This window comes from Acomys minous (assembly GCF_964271855.1).
Source record: "Acomys minous genome assembly, chromosome: 17".
Taxonomy (NCBI): Eukaryota; Metazoa; Chordata; class Mammalia; order Rodentia; family Muridae; genus Acomys; species Acomys minous.
This window is the reverse complement of record NC_140500.1, coordinates 57,307,124-57,323,817: the sequence shown is the minus strand read 5'-3', so window position 1 is coordinate 57,323,817 and position 16,694 is coordinate 57,307,124. Positions and strand designations below refer to the sequence as shown.

The window sequence follows — 16,694 nt, the reverse complement described above, 5'->3', positions numbered from 1 at the left end:
AAAGCACCTGGTCTATTGGGTAACCGCTGCCATTGCCCTACTCCTGGAAGACCCCTGTAAGCCTGGCTTGAAGGAGTGAACATCTCCCGCCCCCAACCTTGGTATTAAGGAGAGGGAGAGCTCAGCCACGGAGGAGCGCAGCTTTCCTCAAAGGGCAATGGATCTGTGGGGCTTTTCCTGCCCTCAAACCAGAGTTAGCCTGCCATCTAGTGGCCAACCGCAGGAAGAGCCTAAAGTCTCCCGCAATCCCTTTTCCCGCTCCACAAAGGCGATTTCTACAAAGCTTCACTCTTTTTCTCTATTTTGTCCACTGCAGGTTCCCGTGCCTGCCTGGCATTCTCTTCTTCCTCTTGAGTGCCAGGCAAGGGCCTTCTAGTTCAATCCAGCGATTCGATGCAGGTTGTCGCCTACTGGAGAGATCTCCTGAAACACACGAACTCTCCCGCCCTTCTCTCCAGTGGCACCACCTACATACAGCCCGGCTCTTCCAACGCTGCGGCAGCTGCCACCTTCCCAACCCAGGGATGCTCGCCCCTGCGCCCGACTCGTAGGTAGAACAGCGGCCACGTGTGTTTCACGGATGGCTACATAAGACAATAGAAATAGCATGAGGGCACATGGCTGACAGAGCCAGTCCAGTTCGGAAACAGCTCGCTGCTACTCTATGGTCTCGGTATCTACAGGGGTATGGAGAGCAGTGTGGGGGTATAGAGGGCCACACTGCTCTTGATTAAAACCAGAGTATTGTGCCCTTTCCTCCCAGTAGCTAGTAATTCGTCGACAACTGGGGAATTGAGTAAACAAATTGCGGTATGTACATTCAATGAAATTCTACTCAGCAGCAAAAAGGAACCAAGACAAAACAAAATATTAACTGATCAAACTGTACACCCAGGAGCGGCTGGTTACATTCGCCTTTTTTTCTTTCTTTCTTTTTTTTTTTTTTCTTTTTTTTTTTCGGCTTTTCGAGACAGGGTCTCTCCGTGTTAGCCTGGGCTGTCCTGGACTCACTTTGTAGACCAGGCTGGCCTCGAACTCACAGCGATCCGCCCGCCTCTGCCTCCCGAGTGCTGGGATTAAAGGCGTGCGCCACCACGCCCGGCTTTTTTTTTATTTTTTTAATTGGATGAGAGGGAGAGAGCGAAAGAGTGGAAGAAGGCAGCCGAGCAAAGAGATCTCTGGCCACCACAGCCTGACTCTACAGAAGCAGCGGCGGTGTACATGTTCTCTCATGCCTGCAGTTGCTAAATTTGAACGCCAGGAGGCGATGAGGGTCCGGGAAAGGGAATGCGAACTGAGCCCAAGGGGCGGAGCAAGGTACCCAGTAGACAGCGCGGTGGCCCGCCGGGGGGGTCTGGTTCCCAGTGAAGGGGCGGGGCCCAATATCTGGGGGCGTGGCTAGGGGAGGGGCGCCGCGGGTGCGCGCGGGCGCTGCTCATGGTCGCCATGGCGGAGGTGCAGCAACTCCGCGTGCAGGAGGCTGTGGACGCCATGGTGAAAAGTGTAGAGAAAGAGAACATTCGGAAGATGCAGGTAGCGGCGGGGCCCCGGCGCCCAGGCGGGATTGGAAAGCTCGGGCGGGGGTGGGGCGGTGACGTTCGGGCCCCGGGCCAAACGCGGGGCCGTTTCCTCCTGCCTGGCCTGGGTTACGTGTGTTCGGCCGCCCCCAAGGTGATCCGGCGCGAGGCCGGGAGGGCCCAGCCCAGGAGAACCACCAGGTCGAATCCCTTCTGGCTGTCCTGCGCTAGTTCATTTGTCACAAACCCTGAATTCAGGCCCGCGGGCGGGGGCCCCGCCTCCCTTACCACGCTGCCCTCGCCTAACCTTTCCTCCCAATCGCCCTCTATGTGTTGGCTCATAGGGGGCATTGATTAACCAGACTGACCTCTGAACTCTGCTGCAGATACCTGGTTTTCAGAATGTCGTTTCTTCCCGTCCAGTCTTGGGTGCGTTTATATACCAGTGAGCTAGTAGCAACAGACAGGGTCTCATTCAACCCAGGGTGGCTTCCAACCCTTGCTCTTCCTGCTTTCTTGTGCTGTGCCACCACCCTGGCGTTTATGCGGTACAGGATGGGACACAGGGCTATCTTAGAACTAGGCAAGCGCTCCCCCAAGAACATCAGCACACAAATTCTAGGCAAGGTAGCCCGAGCCTTATAAAGTCATGATAGTATTCGCGGGGAAAGTGAAGCAATGGATGGTGAGCAACACACAGGTGGGAAACATGGCCTCCAAATCCTTGGAGTCTTTCCAGTCTAACCAGGCTCTGCCCTCGCTCCCCAGGGCCTCATGTTCCGGTGCAGTGCTAGCTGCTGTGAGGACAGCCAAGCGTCTATGCAGCAGGTGCACCAGTGCATCGAGCGCTGCCATGCCCCTCTGGCTCAAGCCCAGGCCTTGGTCACCAGCGAGCTGGAAAGGTTCCAGGTGAGGAATAATACCTCAAGGGCTCTCAAGTCCTTGAACAGCTGTTTGGTTCACTCAACACTGGAGAGAGCCCTATGGCTAAGGGATATTCTTGGAATTTGAAATTTTGGGGACAGCCCTGGGAGTGGAGTGGTGTTAGGAGGTTATGTCGTAGTTTCCTATGGAAGCAGTAATGTAAAAGGAAGTTTCCAAGGGAGTGTATCACCAAGCACCTTTATGCCTTTTTGGTTGTCATTTGATGTGTTGAATGCCAAGTACAATCTATGTTTTGGAGTAGAAAACTCCTTAAAATGTATATTAACTTGGGTCTATAGAGATGGCTCAGCAGTTAAAGAGTACTGGGGGCACTGGGTGGTGCACGCCTTTACTCCCAGCGCTGTGAATTCGAGGCCAGCCTGGTCTACAAAGTGAGTCTAGGACAGTCAAAGCTACACAGAGAGACCCTATCTCGGGGGGGGGGGGGGGGGGATGCCAGTACCTCCTCAGCTAGAAGTGGAACCTCATGAGTTTTTAAAATAACAAAATTTCCTGAAAAGTGGACTAAGGTATTAGTCATTAGTGGATGTGCAGGTTAGTGGCCAGCTCACTACTTGCCACAGAAGCCTGACAACCCAAATTTGATCACCAGAAGCCACATAAAGATGGAAGGAGAGAACCAACTCCACAAACTGTTCTCTGACCTCCATAGGCATGCCATAATCCGCATGCCAGTTACACACACGCACGCGCAATTTAAAAGGTGAAGACTGGGCCAAAACCTTAGTGATATTTGTGGCCTTAAGTCCTCCCCAGAGCTTCCCCTGTTTGGACACCTGGAGAGAGGCTTCTATAGCACAGAAAGATCAGACATAAAAAGCATTGCTATTGGAGTGCTTTGAGACAGGGTGTCAGCTCCATAGCTCAGGCAGTCCTGAAACTCAAAGCAATCCTCCCGCCTCTGCCTCCCAAGTGCTGGGATTACAGACCTGTGACACCGAGACCCTCAGTGCGTATAAAATCTCCTTTTCCCTCCTAGAATAAAAACTATCCGTTCACACCTTCCATTTACTCCCGTTCCCTAGGTGTATTTTGTGGGCTTTACAGGCAAACCCTATGATAGCCCAGCGTTCCATTCACCTGACAGTTACACCTAACATGGGGTACACTTTCACCCTCCGAAGTACTTCGAAACTTCAAAGTTTCTGCCATTGTGAAATAATAACAGCAAAATATTTTCCATTTTTTATTTTGAACAAAAAGTTTATAGATAATAATGTGGCCAAGAGAAGCCAAAATGTGAAATACTCCTGACAGTGTTTGCACTCAGACCTTTAGTTCAGATTTCCCTCCTGATTCTCTTTTTTTTCCTACCATCTCCTCCCTGGAGTGTAAATTCCGTGTGAGTAGGAACACTTAAGCTTTGTTCATTTCTCTATTTCACATTAGAAGAAAGCCTGGCACACAGTGGACGCTTGGCAAATGTTTGAATTGTTTTTCAGTAGCAAGAACAGATAGTAAAGAATTAAAATATGTGCTGGCACTTGCCATGCAAACATGAGGCCCAAAGTTCAGATCACCAGGAACCATTGTCTCTTTGGTGTGGCAGCCACCTATGACTCCAGCCTCAGAAGCTGGGGACAGACTCTTCAGAGCAGGCTGGCAAGCAAGACCAGCCATGTCAGTGAGCTCTGGGTTTGATTGAGTGCCCTGCCTCAGTGAGTGTGTGGAGGAGCAACAGAGGGCATTTCCCAACATGAACCTTGGGCCTCCATGTGCACAAATACACTTATCTAAAAATAGCACCACACACATGAAAAAACAGAAGAAAATAATCAAGGTGGTTGGTTGGTTGGTTTTTTAAGATTTATTTATTTCAGCTGGGCGTGGTGGCACACGCCTTTAACTCAGCACTTGGGAGGCAGAGGCAAGTGGATCATTGTGAGTTTGAGGCCAGCCTGGTCTACAAAGTGAGTCTAGGACAGCCAAGGCTTCACAGAGAAACCCTGTCTCAAAAAACAAACAAACAAAGACTTACTTATTTATTATACAGTGTTCTGGCTGACCTGCAGGCCAGAAGAGGACATCAGATCACATTATAGATGGTTGTGAGCCACCATGTGGTTGCTGGGAATTGAACTTAGGACCTCCAGAAGAGCAGTCAGTGTTCCTAACCACGGGGCCATCTCTCTAGCCCAAGGTGTTTATAAGTCTAACAAAAGTCTTTTGTTTGCCGCCATCATCTTGTAGAAGAATTATGTTTTCATTCCTCCACTCTCTAACAGTGCTTAGTCTGAGCCTTCCCAGTGGCACCTTCTGTTTGAGCTGAGACAGTATTACCTTGTAACTGGCAGAGACAAGCTGTATCAAGCCTGTAGCCCAAGACCTGACACAGGACCAACACTCAGTCAACAGAAGCCACCTCTCAGCCTTCTCCCCTCTCTTCCTTCTCACCACAGGACCGCCTGGCTCGGTGCACCATGCATTGTAATGACAAAGCCAAAGACTCGATAGATGCAGGAAATAAGGAGCTGCAGGTGAAACGACAGCTGGACAGCTGTGTGGCCAAGTGTGTGGATGACCACATGCACCTCATCCCAACAATGACCAAGAAGATGAAGGAGTCTCTTTCATCCATCGGGAAATAAAATTGTTTGCCAGTGACCATTGGGGCTGAGGGCAGGCTATTTAAAAGGAAGAATGGCAGTTTAGTATAATAAGCAATGTTTATGACGAGGAAAACTCAGGACACAAGTTGCAGGCATATACCGCTCACCCCTGGGTACCAATTCCTTTATACCTGGATCTTAGAAGTGACGTGGAAAGAAGCTGGTGCTAAAATTTGGATTGCAGCTGGCACAAGGGAGAATTCTAGATCCTACATTCTCAGGTGCACGTGCTTGTTCTGGCAGAGAGATTGCCCTTGTTCCAAGGGCTCAGATTCTTACTGCATAGACATCCAAGCTGGCGGCTTTCTTCAACCTGCTGGTAAAGTCTGAGGAGAGGTGTGTCTGTTGCCAAGTTCCCGGTTACCGCAAGTGTCACCACACCACCTTGCATACGCTGTGAAACAAAGCCCAGCAGGCTAAGGATTTAGAGGGAGGAAAGGTTTCCTCTCCAGGTCTTTATTTTGCTTGGTTTTGCCTTATGTGCAGGGGCATAAGTGAAATGGATGTAAAATGCAGAGGGAGAGTAGTTCGAATAACTTGTAAAGGTTTCTTGTTACTTTCTGGCCATCAAGACAGGACTGTCCATTTCTTCACATTCTGTCATTCTGGAAGCCCCTGAAGAAGTCGATGTCAGGCTCTTTATGTGGGAAACAGCTCTCGTCACTGACTTCTGCAGCAAAGTGACATCCTCATGAAGAGCAAACGGTTTTGTCACTCACCAGTACCAGTACCAGTAGCTGAGAATCAGCAGTAAAATAGGAACTGTTGAGAAGTACTACACATGAGAATAAAAGTCCAAACCCAGTATTACTCCCCCCCTGAGTTCACAGAGCCTTACGGTTAATGCCCTAGCAACAAGGAGGCCTAAAAGCAAGCAGTGTAGGCCACGGAAAGCTAGGACCACGACAGAGCAAGATAGGCACACGCCCTCTTACCAAATGCCAGTTTTGCCTGGGACTTTAAAGTGTGGTGTTGCTGGCCCAACATGTCACCTTATCTTTTGGATAAGTACTATGTTGTATTTATACCAATTACTTGAAACAGTGTCTGTTTGCTGTGTCAAGCCTGCAATATATTTTCCAAGTGGTTTGGTTTTTAAATAAAGTTTCATTGTCTCCAACCTCTTCCTACTGGGTAGTGATATCAGTCTGCCTCTGAAATGCACCACATCCTGAGAGTGCATATCAGTACATGGGCAACACTAAGGGAAAGCCAGGGCATCCTAAGTGAAGTCTGTTAATGTTGAAAAGACGCCCAGGACTAAGGGTGCATACCTGTAATCGCAGTAGAGTAAGGCTGAGGGGAGGACTGCCCTCTTGATTTGAGGCCAGCCTGTAGTACATCTTGAAACCTCCAAAAGAGGCTATTAATTTTTTGGGGGGGGGGGGGCGGGGTATTGTTTTAGTTTCAATTAACACAGCAAGTGGTAGGAAGAGTATAAATTAAGCCTCCTTATGTTAAGTTTTAGTTGACACAAACTAGTCACATGTCGAGAAAACCCAGTTGAATGGCCTCCAACATGTGGTGGGGACATTTGCTTAATAACTGACAAGAGAGAGCCCAGTGCACTGAGAACGGTACCGCCACCCCAAGGAAGGCGCGCACCTTTCCTCTGGGCACTCAGGAGGCAGAGACAGAGGCCGACTCGGGCCCGTGACGTGCTAAGTGGGTTCTGAAGGCAGTGTTAGAACGGCGGAGCTATGGGTCAGAAATGCTGCAGGCTGTGGATACACGCCCTGAACAATCAGCTTAGCCACTTCCCGCCACGGGCACAGACAAGCTACTCGTTAACTAGGGCGCTTCCGGAACCCTCAGCTTCGCCTGGATGTGCTCAGGAAATAAAGGACTGTGTGGTGTGACAGCCTGTAATCCCCGCACAGGAGGCAGAGGATCAAAGTCAGCTTTGACTACACAGTGAGCTCGACACCAGCATGAATTACGTCAAAAAAGGAGGAGATGGCAGGGGAAAAGAGGAAAGGGAAGGAGAAACGGCAAAAATGTAAAGAGAAAAGAGATAAATGAAAAAACAGAAGAGGAAAAAAGTTAACACGCAAAGGAGCGTGGTTCCTGTCACTTCAATCTTAGACAAAGGAAGTTTAGCCGAGCCCCGCCTCTCCATCCTAGCCAGTCACTGACGACGCAACCGGAAGTGTGGCTCCGACCCGCACGTTCAGGAGTCCTTTTTAGTATCGCGAGATGAAGGGTATTGATACGGGAAAGCGATTGGCTCGCGGGGCGGTGACGTTAAGCATCAGCGCCAAGCCTGCTGCGCGCGTTTGTGAAGCCGCTCATCCCTTTCGCCGTCGTGCGGAGCCCGCTGAGGAATCACCATGAGCAAGGCCCACCCTCCCGAACTGAAGAAGTGAGTAGAGCCGGCCCGGTGAAAGCTCGCCGGCCGCGCGAACCCTCCTCCAGCCTCGCCCCGGCTGCGGCCGCCGGTCCCGGCGCTCGTGGGAGCCGGAAGTGGCACTGAGGTCCGGTAGGCATGGTTACCGCAGTGTCGGCCACCCTGCCTTCCCAACGCTGGGCTCTCCTCAGCGGGCGGCCGAAGGGCTACCCCGTAGGGACCAGGCCAGCGGTCTAGGCGCGTGGTTGTATGAGAGGAACTGGAAACTCACATGCTCAGAATGTGCGTTTGGAGCCTAGAGTGGTTGGCTCTGGTCTGTGGGGCCAATACTCAGGAGATAGGCGTGATTGCCGCAAGTTCCAGGCCAGTCTAGGTTAAAAAGTCGGACTGTCGCAAAGCAAAAAGATACGCATTGGTGTGTGTTGTTTTTGGGCTTTGACAAGAGCCATTCCTCTTTCTTGCACCTCTTTTTTAATTTTAAGTTTATAGTGAGGTAGTATGTTACAGTTCCATAAGTACGTACTGTCTATTGCGTTTATCGAGAGAGCTAGGTTTATCCCCCCCCCCCCGCCCCCTTTGATGTGTCTGTGCACGCCGGTGCGACGCCTGCGGAGCCCAACAGAGCAGGACTTGGAGGAGGTTGTGGATACTAAGAGCGAAACTAGGGTCCTCTGCACACACTGTAAGCGCTGAGCCATCTTCTCTAGCCTCAAGAACTAGGTCTCTGATTCACTATCCTCCTTGTGTTCAAGTTTAGTTTGAATGTTATTTAGTATCGTACCCCAGTAATAAATCCGTGGAGAAACACCCATTTTCCAATTGGAGAAAGCTAGTTTTGAAGACGCCTTTTCAGTGGGACCCTTTGGTCTTAGACGCTCCTGGCTGGTGAACCTGACCTGTTTATAATGCAGAGAGTCTGCACATGGTCTTTGGATTGCTCAGAGTTTTTCTGGTGTATCCAAATGATGTGCCTTATGCATAGCCTGTTCCATTACTGTGAACTCCTGTAAAGCCTCTTAATGCAGGGAAGAGGTCACATTTAGCAATTTTGTATTTGAGTGCACATTTTTTATGAAAGCAGCCTCTGTATGAAACCTCTGCACTTTTAGTTGGCTCTGTGAAAGGTGTGTTGAGCCGTAAGTTTGTCTTTTTTGAGACAGGGTTTCTCTTGTAGTCCTGGCTGTCCTGGATTTGCTTTGTAAACCAGGCTGGCCTCAACTCAAAGAAATCCACCTGCCTCTGCCTCCATAGTGCTGGGATAAGTCTGACATTTTAAAAGTAGAAATAATCCTCTACGGTTGGCTTATTAATGAACTAGTGAATGAAGTCTTTTATTGTCTGGATTCAGCAGGAGTTGGCCAAATGGGCATTGGTTTAAACAGAAGGACTGTTCTTTACCTGTAATCTTCAGGGTCCTGTCGTGTTGTTTTTTTCAAGACGGTTTCTCTATGTAGCCTCTGTTGTCCTGGACTAGCATTGTAGATCCACCTGCCTCTGCCTCCCAAGTGCTGGACTTAAAAGCATGCACCACCATACCTGGCTTACTTGAGCCTTTCTGAGACTGGAACTAGTAATTGTGTCCATATTTGTTGTGTTTTGACATTTTTGTTGGCTTGTTAGTGGTGTTTTGGTGCATGCTGTTCCCTGAGGCTGATACCTTTTTCTCTTCTCATCCCTAGATGTCATGAATCTTGAAATACTATTAGATCTGCCTCCTTTATTTTCTCATAAATACTTCCTTCTTTTCACTCCTAGTTTAGCATAACTCAGTGGTTAATCACATCTAACCCCATGTCTCACTTGTTTCAAAATTGAACTCCTCCCACCTCCTTAAATTTTGTTGCCACAGTCTTTTTCTTTTTATTCTCCCCGCCAGCGCCCCCGCCCCCCCCCCCCATAGTGTCTCTCTGTGTTAGCCTTGGCCATCCCAGACTTGTTTTGTAGACCAGGCTGGCCTTGAACTCAGTGATCCGCCTGCTTCTGCCTCCCAAGTGCTGGGGTTAAAGGCGTCCGCCACCACGCCCGGCTGCCACAGTAAGTCTTAACTGCTGATTGATTTTGCTGATAATTTATCACTGCAAAGACAAATCTAGATTCTTAGCCCAGCTTTGAATCATTCTCCATCTGCAGTCCTGCAGCCATATTCTTACATGGTATATATCTAAGAAACTTCTACACTTTTGTGTCATAGTTACTGTCCTATTGCTATGAAGACACATCGTGACAAAGGCAACTCTTACTTTAAAAAAAGCATTTAACTGTGGGCTTGCTTACAGTTTTAGAGTTAATCCATGATCATCATGAGAGAAGCAGAGCAGCCATAGCTGAAAGCTTCACATCCTGAACTCAGGCAGCAGGCAGGACAGAGAGACACTAGACCTGGCGTTGACTTTTGAAACCTCAGAGCCCACCCCCAGTGACACACCTCCTCAACAAGGTCACACCTCCTGGTCCTTCCCAAACAGTTCATCAGCTGGGGACTAAACATACAAATATATGACCCTATGGGGGCCATTCCCATTCAAACCTCTTAGTTTCCCATCTATATAATGTAGTATGCGTTATAAAATCTGTTTCCACGTGGTGGGGGTGTGGCACACATCTTTAATCCCAACATTTGGGAGGCAGAGGCAGGCAAATCTGAGTTTGAGGCCAGCCTGGTCTACAAAGCTAGGGTGGGGGTGGGGAATCTGTGGTCTGAATTTACATTTGAATTCTTTTATGGTGCTCTATTCTTGAAAACTCAGTGAAGCCAGGCCTGGTGGTCAGTAATACCTGCTACTGGAAAAGCTGAGGCAAAGAGCTGCAGGTTCAAGACCAGCCTGGATAGCTAAGTGACACTGTTTTAAAATAAAAAATAGAGGAGAGATGTAGCTGAGTGGTAGGACATTTTCTAGAATACTTGACGCTCTTGGTTCTATTTTCAGTACAATGAGGAAAAGGGGAAGGGATAAAGAAAAGGAATTTTTTCGTATTTTCTAGCCTATTTCTAGAAGACAACTGATTTGACAGGTTGGTGAGGTGGCTCCAAAAGTAAAGGTCCTTGCCACCATGTCTGATGACCTGAGTGAACCTCCTGGGACTGTATGGTTGAAGGAGAGAACCAACTCCTTGAAGTTTTCCTCTGACTTCCATATTGGAATCATGGTGGACCATACAAACAAAATTAATTTTCAAAAAGTTTTAGCTGATTTGGGCACTGAAGAGATGGCCCAGTGGTTTGTGAATGTTTCCTGCTTTTTAAGAGGATCTAACACCCTCCTCTGTCCTCTTTGAATACCGGCCACACACAGCATACATTCACATAGTCACAAGCAGATATACAATTAATAAAATGTTATAAATGACTGCATGTTTTAATCTATGTCTATGTGGAATAAGATTTTAATATTTAGTCCAAAATAAAGTTTCAAAGTATGCACTTATTTCACCAACAAATTTTTAGGTCTATGCTGAACACTTAAGCTTAATACTTCAGTATTAAATAAAACACTATTGCCAGGTAGATTGGCATACCCCTGTAACACCACACAGGAGGCTAAAACTGGAGGTCAGCTTAGGCTACAGAGCTTCAGGCCAGCAATATCTGTACCTGTTGAATTGGATACAGCTTTGTTACTTGTTTTTCTTTTTACAGCAGCACTCCCCTCTCCCCCCTCCTCCCCCCAAGGGTTTCTTTGTGTAGCCTTGGCTGTCCTGGAACTCACTCTGAAGACCAGGCTGGCCTTGGCCTCCACCACCACCTGGTGCCCACCACCACATGGCAGCTTTGTTATTTTTTAGGAATAACCAAAATCTAACCAAATCTTTATGATTACACTAATATAAATATGCTAATCTGTGATAACAATACAAGATTTGGGGGGCTGGATAGTGATGACTCAGCAGTTAAGAACAGCCTGAGTTTAGTTCCCAGCATCCACACTGGGCAAGTCACAACTGCCTATGACAACCTTAGGCTGTCTGATGATGCTCTTCTGGCTGCTGATGACAACTGCCCTGGTACCCATTCATTCATATACAAACAATACAGGACTTTTACTGTTTTAAATGCTATGTTTCTGTTGTACAAATTCAATTTTGTTTGGTTTTGGTTTTTCAAGACGGGATTTCTATATATAGTCCTGCCTGTCCTGGACTTGCTCTGTAGTCCAGGCTGTCCTGGAACTCAGAGCCTGGACCTCACAGCGATCACCTGCCTCTGCCTCCCTGAGTGCTGGGATTAAAGGTGTTGGCCACTGTGCCTGGCTTTGTACAATTTTAAAGAGTAACTTTTTAACATTAGTTTGTGTGTGTGTGTGTGTGTGTGTGTGTGTATACATATGCCAGGTGTGCAGGTCAGCACATCTTAAGGAATTCATTCTCTGCTTCCAGCATGTGAGTTTGAAGCCAGCTTGATCTACACAGTGAGTTCCAGACAGTCAGGGCTACACAGAAAAACCCTGTCTCAAAAAAACAAAAATAAGACTTTTTAATTTGGTTTGGTTTTGGTTTTTCAAGACAAGGTCTGATTCTGTTAGCCTTGGCTGTCATGGACTCATTTTGTAGACTAGGCTGGCCTCAAACTCACAGCAATCCGTCTGCCTCAGCCTCCCGAGTGCTGGGATTAAAAGCGTGCGCCACCATGCCCAGCAAGACTTAGTTTATTATGTGCCTGTGTTGAGGGTGTGTGCGTTTGAGCATAGGTGCCCTGGGATACCCTAGAGAACTGATCTCAGGTCCTCTGGAGGAGCAGCAAGCACTCTTAACAACTGAGCTACCGTCTCCCAGCTTCAGCAAAGTATTTTAATTTAACTGATTCTGTACTTGTTTATGCTTAGAATTTTTTTTAGTAAGTCATAATTTTTACTCTTGCTTTTTCAGATTTATGGACAAGAAGTTATCATGTAAGTTTAGTTTATTTTTGTTGTCTTAATATATAATCTTTGGTAATACATTGTAGAAATTTAAAATATATCAAAAAAATCTAATTCATCTTCTCTAATCAGGCTTTGTCAGAGTTGTAAGTAGACTTTTTTCTTTCCCTAATTTCTAATTGCCAGTACCGAACATAACACTTTAGATTGTGTCATCTGTGCCTTCCTGACATTCACTGAATTAGGAGTTTTCTACATTACAAATCTTTGAAACTTTATGAACCCCTTTTCCTTTAAACAAGTTACCAGGAGTTGGGCAAGCAGCGCTTGCTGTTTATTTTGAATGTGTAGAGGAAAACCTGATCCATGCAATTAGAGTTTATTGAAATTTTAAAATATGAGCTTTAGGGGTTTTAGCCTTGTTTTGATTCTCTCTCTACCATACAACAGCTCTTGACCTTGAGCCTTGTTATTTGGAACTTTGGTTCACTTGTGTAAAGATAATATTACTTTACTGATATATGGGTTGAGGGCCATTGAGACAGGATCTCATTGTGTGGACCAATCTAGTTTCAAACTCCTTTTGAAGCAGTTCTCCTTCACTGATGCCAGGTGCTGGGATTACAGTCAGGAAACTCACATGTGATGTCTTCATAGGTCTTGAGGGCTAACATGTAGGAAAAGAACTGAAATACTTAGCCCAGGGTTGGGCAGATAGTAGGTGGTGCTCACACGTCCCACCTGACTGTGATGGAGAGTTGGAACTTCTCTTTCCCTGCTTATAGTGAAGCTGAATGGTGGCAGACATGTGCAGGGAATACTGCGGGGCTTTGACCCCTTCATGAACCTTGTGATTGATGAGTGTGTGGAGATGGCGACCAGCGGGCAACAGAACAACATCGGCATGGTGGTGAGTAAAGATGGTTGTCTGGAGAGTCCTCCTCCTCCTCCTCTTTTTCCTTCTTGAATATGTCTCGCTTCCTTTGTATCAAATTCTCAGATTAAATCAAAGTTAGTTACCCTATGAAAGGCAAATAAAAGGAAAGACTGAGACTTTACATCTTCATTCCTTTTACCTGTGGACACATTCAGTTGTGATAATATTCCAGGTGCCTATAGATAAGGTCTCGCCTCTGCAGACCCTTCTCAGCACAGGTCTTGAAACAGCTGTTAGAAATCATTTTTGAACTGCCCTTTTTTTTTTTTTTTTTAAAGACAGTTTCTCTGTGTAGCCTTGGCTGTCCTGGACTCACTTTGCTGACCAGGCTGGCCTCGAACTCATAGCAATCGCCTGCCTCAGTCTCCCGAGTGCTGGGGTTAAAGGCGTGCACCACCACGCCCAGCTCATTTTTGAGCTTTATCCTATAAGAGATGGACATACATAGCCAGACTATAAATTTTTCTAACATGCATATGGTGCCCCAGTATATCCTAAGATAGAGATTTCAGGAGCTGAAGAAAATGGCTGGCTTCTTTATTGTTTGTTCTTTCTTTCTGTGTGTGGGTGTTTTGCCTGTGAGTATGCCTATACCGTGTGTATCTGGTGCCTGTGAGTCCAAAAAAGTGTTGGGTCCCCTGGAACTGGAGGTACAAATAAAGACAGTGCTGTTAGCCACTGAGCCATTTCTTCAGGCCCTTGCTCAGCTTTTAACAGGACTTGTTGAGGGGCTGGAAAGATGGCTCAGCGGTTAAGAGCTCTGCTTCCTCTTCCAGAGGTCCTGAGTTCAATTCCCAGCAAGCACATGGTAGCTCACAGCCATCTATAATGAGGTCTGGTGCCCTCTTCTCGTAGACATGCAGACAAAGTACTGTGTACAGAATAAATAAATCTGTAATTTAAAAAAAAAAAAAAAGAATACTTGCTGCGCTTGCAGTGTCCTGGGTTTGTTTCCCAGTACCCACACTGCAGCTTACAACCATCCTTAACCCCAGCTCCAGGGATCCAGTGCCATCCTCTGACCTCCTTGGGCACCAGGCACGTATGTGGTGCATGCACACACATGCAGGCAAAACTTTCATATATATAAACTAAACGAATCAGAAAGAAAAAAAAAGGTTTGGGGCCTAGGAATGTGGCTCGGTGTTGTGCTTGCCTACCACACAGAAGGCACTTCTTTACATTCTTGCCATGTGTGCTAAACATACAAGCTATTCATGACAGAAGGGGAAGAGAAGCTTTGTGATAGAGTCAAACTGTATGGCCTGGAACTCGGCACTCCTGCTTCAGGCTTTGCAAGTATTTAGGATTACAGTCTTGAGCAGCCACCCTGTGCAGCTGAGCTTTCATATTAGACATAGACTTTCTTTCCTACGCTTATTTTATTTTTGTTTGTTTGTTTTCGTTTTGATTTTTCTGAGACAGGGTTTCTCTGTGTAGCCTTGTCTGTCCTAGACTTGCTTTGTAGACCAGACTGGCCTCCAACTCACAGCAATCCTCCTGCCTCTGCCTATCATATCTCATCCTGGTAGCCTGTTCCCCCTTCCTCTGGGTGCCACCAGGCCTCCCACCAAGGGAAAGTGGGGGCACCAGAGTTCATGTCAGAGGCAGTTCCTGTGCTCCCCATAGCCATAGATAATGTGCTGTCCATTGGCTATATATGAATAAGGGGTCTAGGTTTAAAGAACTTTCTTGTCATATCCCTTCATCCAGTGAGCTGAGTGCACAACCCCTTGGACTTACTGGTTTTGTTAAGGTTGGGTATAGAAGGGTGTTTACTATTTTACTCCTGCATGTATGTATGTTTTCTCGAGACAGGGTTTCTCTGTGTGCCCCAGCTGGCCCTGAATTCACAGAGATCTTCCAACCTTCTGAGCGTTGGGATTAAAAGCATACATCATTTCAGATATAAAGCTTATGGAAGTACTTAGTTCAGAGCTAAGTGTGGTGATGTACACCTGTAATCTCACCTCTCAGGATCTGAGTGCCATAATAATAATGGCTAGTCTCTGTGATAGAGGTTTATAGTCCCTGTTAGATGAAGAAACAGCTGTCAGTTGGCACATGCTAGTAACCCTTGGTTCCCAGAAGCTAAGTCACAGTGACCTGGCATTTTACAAAGTTAGTCATGACTTTTCAGTCTTGATACTAGTCTGGTGTGATAGCTTAGGAGGCCCCAGCTGTGGTGTGTTCGTTCTCTCTGTTCTTTTTCCTTAAAATGGGGGTTTCACTATGCACCCCTGGCTGACTTGGAACTCAGAGAGCCTTCTGCCTTTGAGTTACTGATATTAAAGATGTGTCACCAGCCAGACATGGTTGCACACGCCTGAAATCCTAGCGTTTGGGGGGTGGGGCGGAGGTTGAGTTCAGCTTGGTCTACAAAGTGAGTCCAGAACAGCCTAGGCTACACAGAGAAACCCTGTCTACAAAACAAAACAAAAAGATGTGTGCCACCATACCTTACTCATGTCTTTATTTAAAGATTAACTTGGTCCTTGTGGCTTGAGAAAAGCCAAATTGATGTGTCATATTGGAAAATTAGGATTTATCTTTTAAATGAACTAATTCTTTTCAACTGACTTCTTTCTCTAGGTCATCCGAGGGAACAGCATCATCATGTTAGAAGCCTTGGAAAGAGTCTAAAAAATGCTCAGCAGAGGCACCCACATCCCTCCCCAGAGAGCCTGTGTGACTGTGACGTTGAATTGGGTCATGGACATTTTCATATGAAACTTTTTGCTAAATAAACTTTTGTGATACTCAGAAGTGCGTTTCTGGTGTTCTGAATGCAGAAGTTATATTTCCTCTTTGTAACTTTAGATATGTTGCCTTATATTAATACAGTTTTATTATTACGGGTGTATTTGTATGTCCATGCATATGTGGGGGTAAGTTTTATCTTTTGTTAGCTGTTAGTCAAGGACTCTGGGTTGTGTGTATCTCCTGTGACCTGGAGCTCTGTTTCCCTCCAGCCTCTGCCCGCTCCTATATTGTGGAGATGAGGGCAGGACCATTATCCCCTAGAGTCAGACCCTTCAGAGCTGGGTATAATGTCCTTGTGTAAATTCAAGCCACTTAAGAGATTTTTCTGTGCGTGAGGGATGTGCCTCAGCCCAGCTTGAGACCAGAACCAGCATGGAGTTTCCCATGGCCTCACTAATTTTCAAAAGGATGTCACCCACCATGTTGTGAGCCTGGGCAGCTTGTATCTGCTTCCTGTATTAATGTGGTGTGATCATGGCCCTCTAAGGTGTGGTTATGCTGTTAGTGGGTTTCACCTGTAATAAGCCCCAGTGAGGATGGTAGCTGCATCAGACACCAGCTTTCCTGGTGAGACAACCATGAATTTTCCTTTTAATACGAATGGTCTTGTAGGGCTGGAGAGATGGCTCAGTGGGTAAGAGCCCTTGTTACTGTTCAGATGACCCAGGTTGAGTTCCTAGGATGCACATGGCAGGTCACAATTATCCTTTTACCTCCAGG

The 16,694-nt window shown here is 46.8% G+C and overlaps 2 protein-coding genes across 7 annotated transcripts; both read left to right on the top strand.

Annotated features, from left to right (window-relative positions):
* The first annotated feature begins 359 nt into the window (after nucleotides 1-359).
* On the top strand, nucleotides 360-6,191 carry FAM136A (family with sequence similarity 136 member A). 3 transcript variants are annotated; one of them, XM_084765532.1, is made up of 3 exons: nucleotides 360-547; nucleotides 2,286-2,426; nucleotides 4,862-6,191. In XM_084765532.1, exons 2-3 carry the CDS (start codon nucleotides 2,292-2,294, stop codon nucleotides 5,048-5,050), a joined length of 324 nt encoding a protein of 107 aa, XP_084621658.1. In that variant the 5' UTR covers nucleotides 360-547; nucleotides 2,286-2,291; the 3' UTR covers nucleotides 5,051-6,191. The 3 variants fall into 3 exon arrangements, with proteins under 3 accessions (XP_084621658.1, XP_084621656.1, XP_084621657.1); XM_084765530.1 differs by lacking the exon at nucleotides 360-547 and adding an exon at nucleotides 1,387-1,533; XM_084765531.1 differs by lacking the exon at nucleotides 360-547 and adding an exon at nucleotides 1,849-1,946.
* A 301-nt stretch (nucleotides 6,192-6,492) lies between these two features.
* Nucleotides 6,493-15,977, top strand: SNRPG (small nuclear ribonucleoprotein polypeptide G). 4 transcript variants are annotated; one of them, XM_084765533.1, is made up of 4 exons: nucleotides 6,493-7,433; nucleotides 12,282-12,304; nucleotides 13,060-13,184; nucleotides 15,804-15,977. In XM_084765533.1, exons 1-4 carry the CDS (start codon nucleotides 7,402-7,404, stop codon nucleotides 15,852-15,854), a joined length of 231 nt encoding a protein of 76 aa, XP_084621659.1. In that variant the 5' UTR covers nucleotides 6,493-7,401; the 3' UTR covers nucleotides 15,855-15,977. The 4 variants fall into 4 exon arrangements, with proteins under 4 accessions (XP_084621659.1, XP_084621660.1, XP_084621661.1 ...); XM_084765534.1 differs by lacking the exon at nucleotides 6,493-7,433 and adding an exon at nucleotides 7,449-7,545; XM_084765535.1 differs by lacking the exon at nucleotides 6,493-7,433 and adding an exon at nucleotides 7,454-7,550.
* The last annotated feature ends 717 nt before the right edge of the window (nucleotides 15,978-16,694 follow it).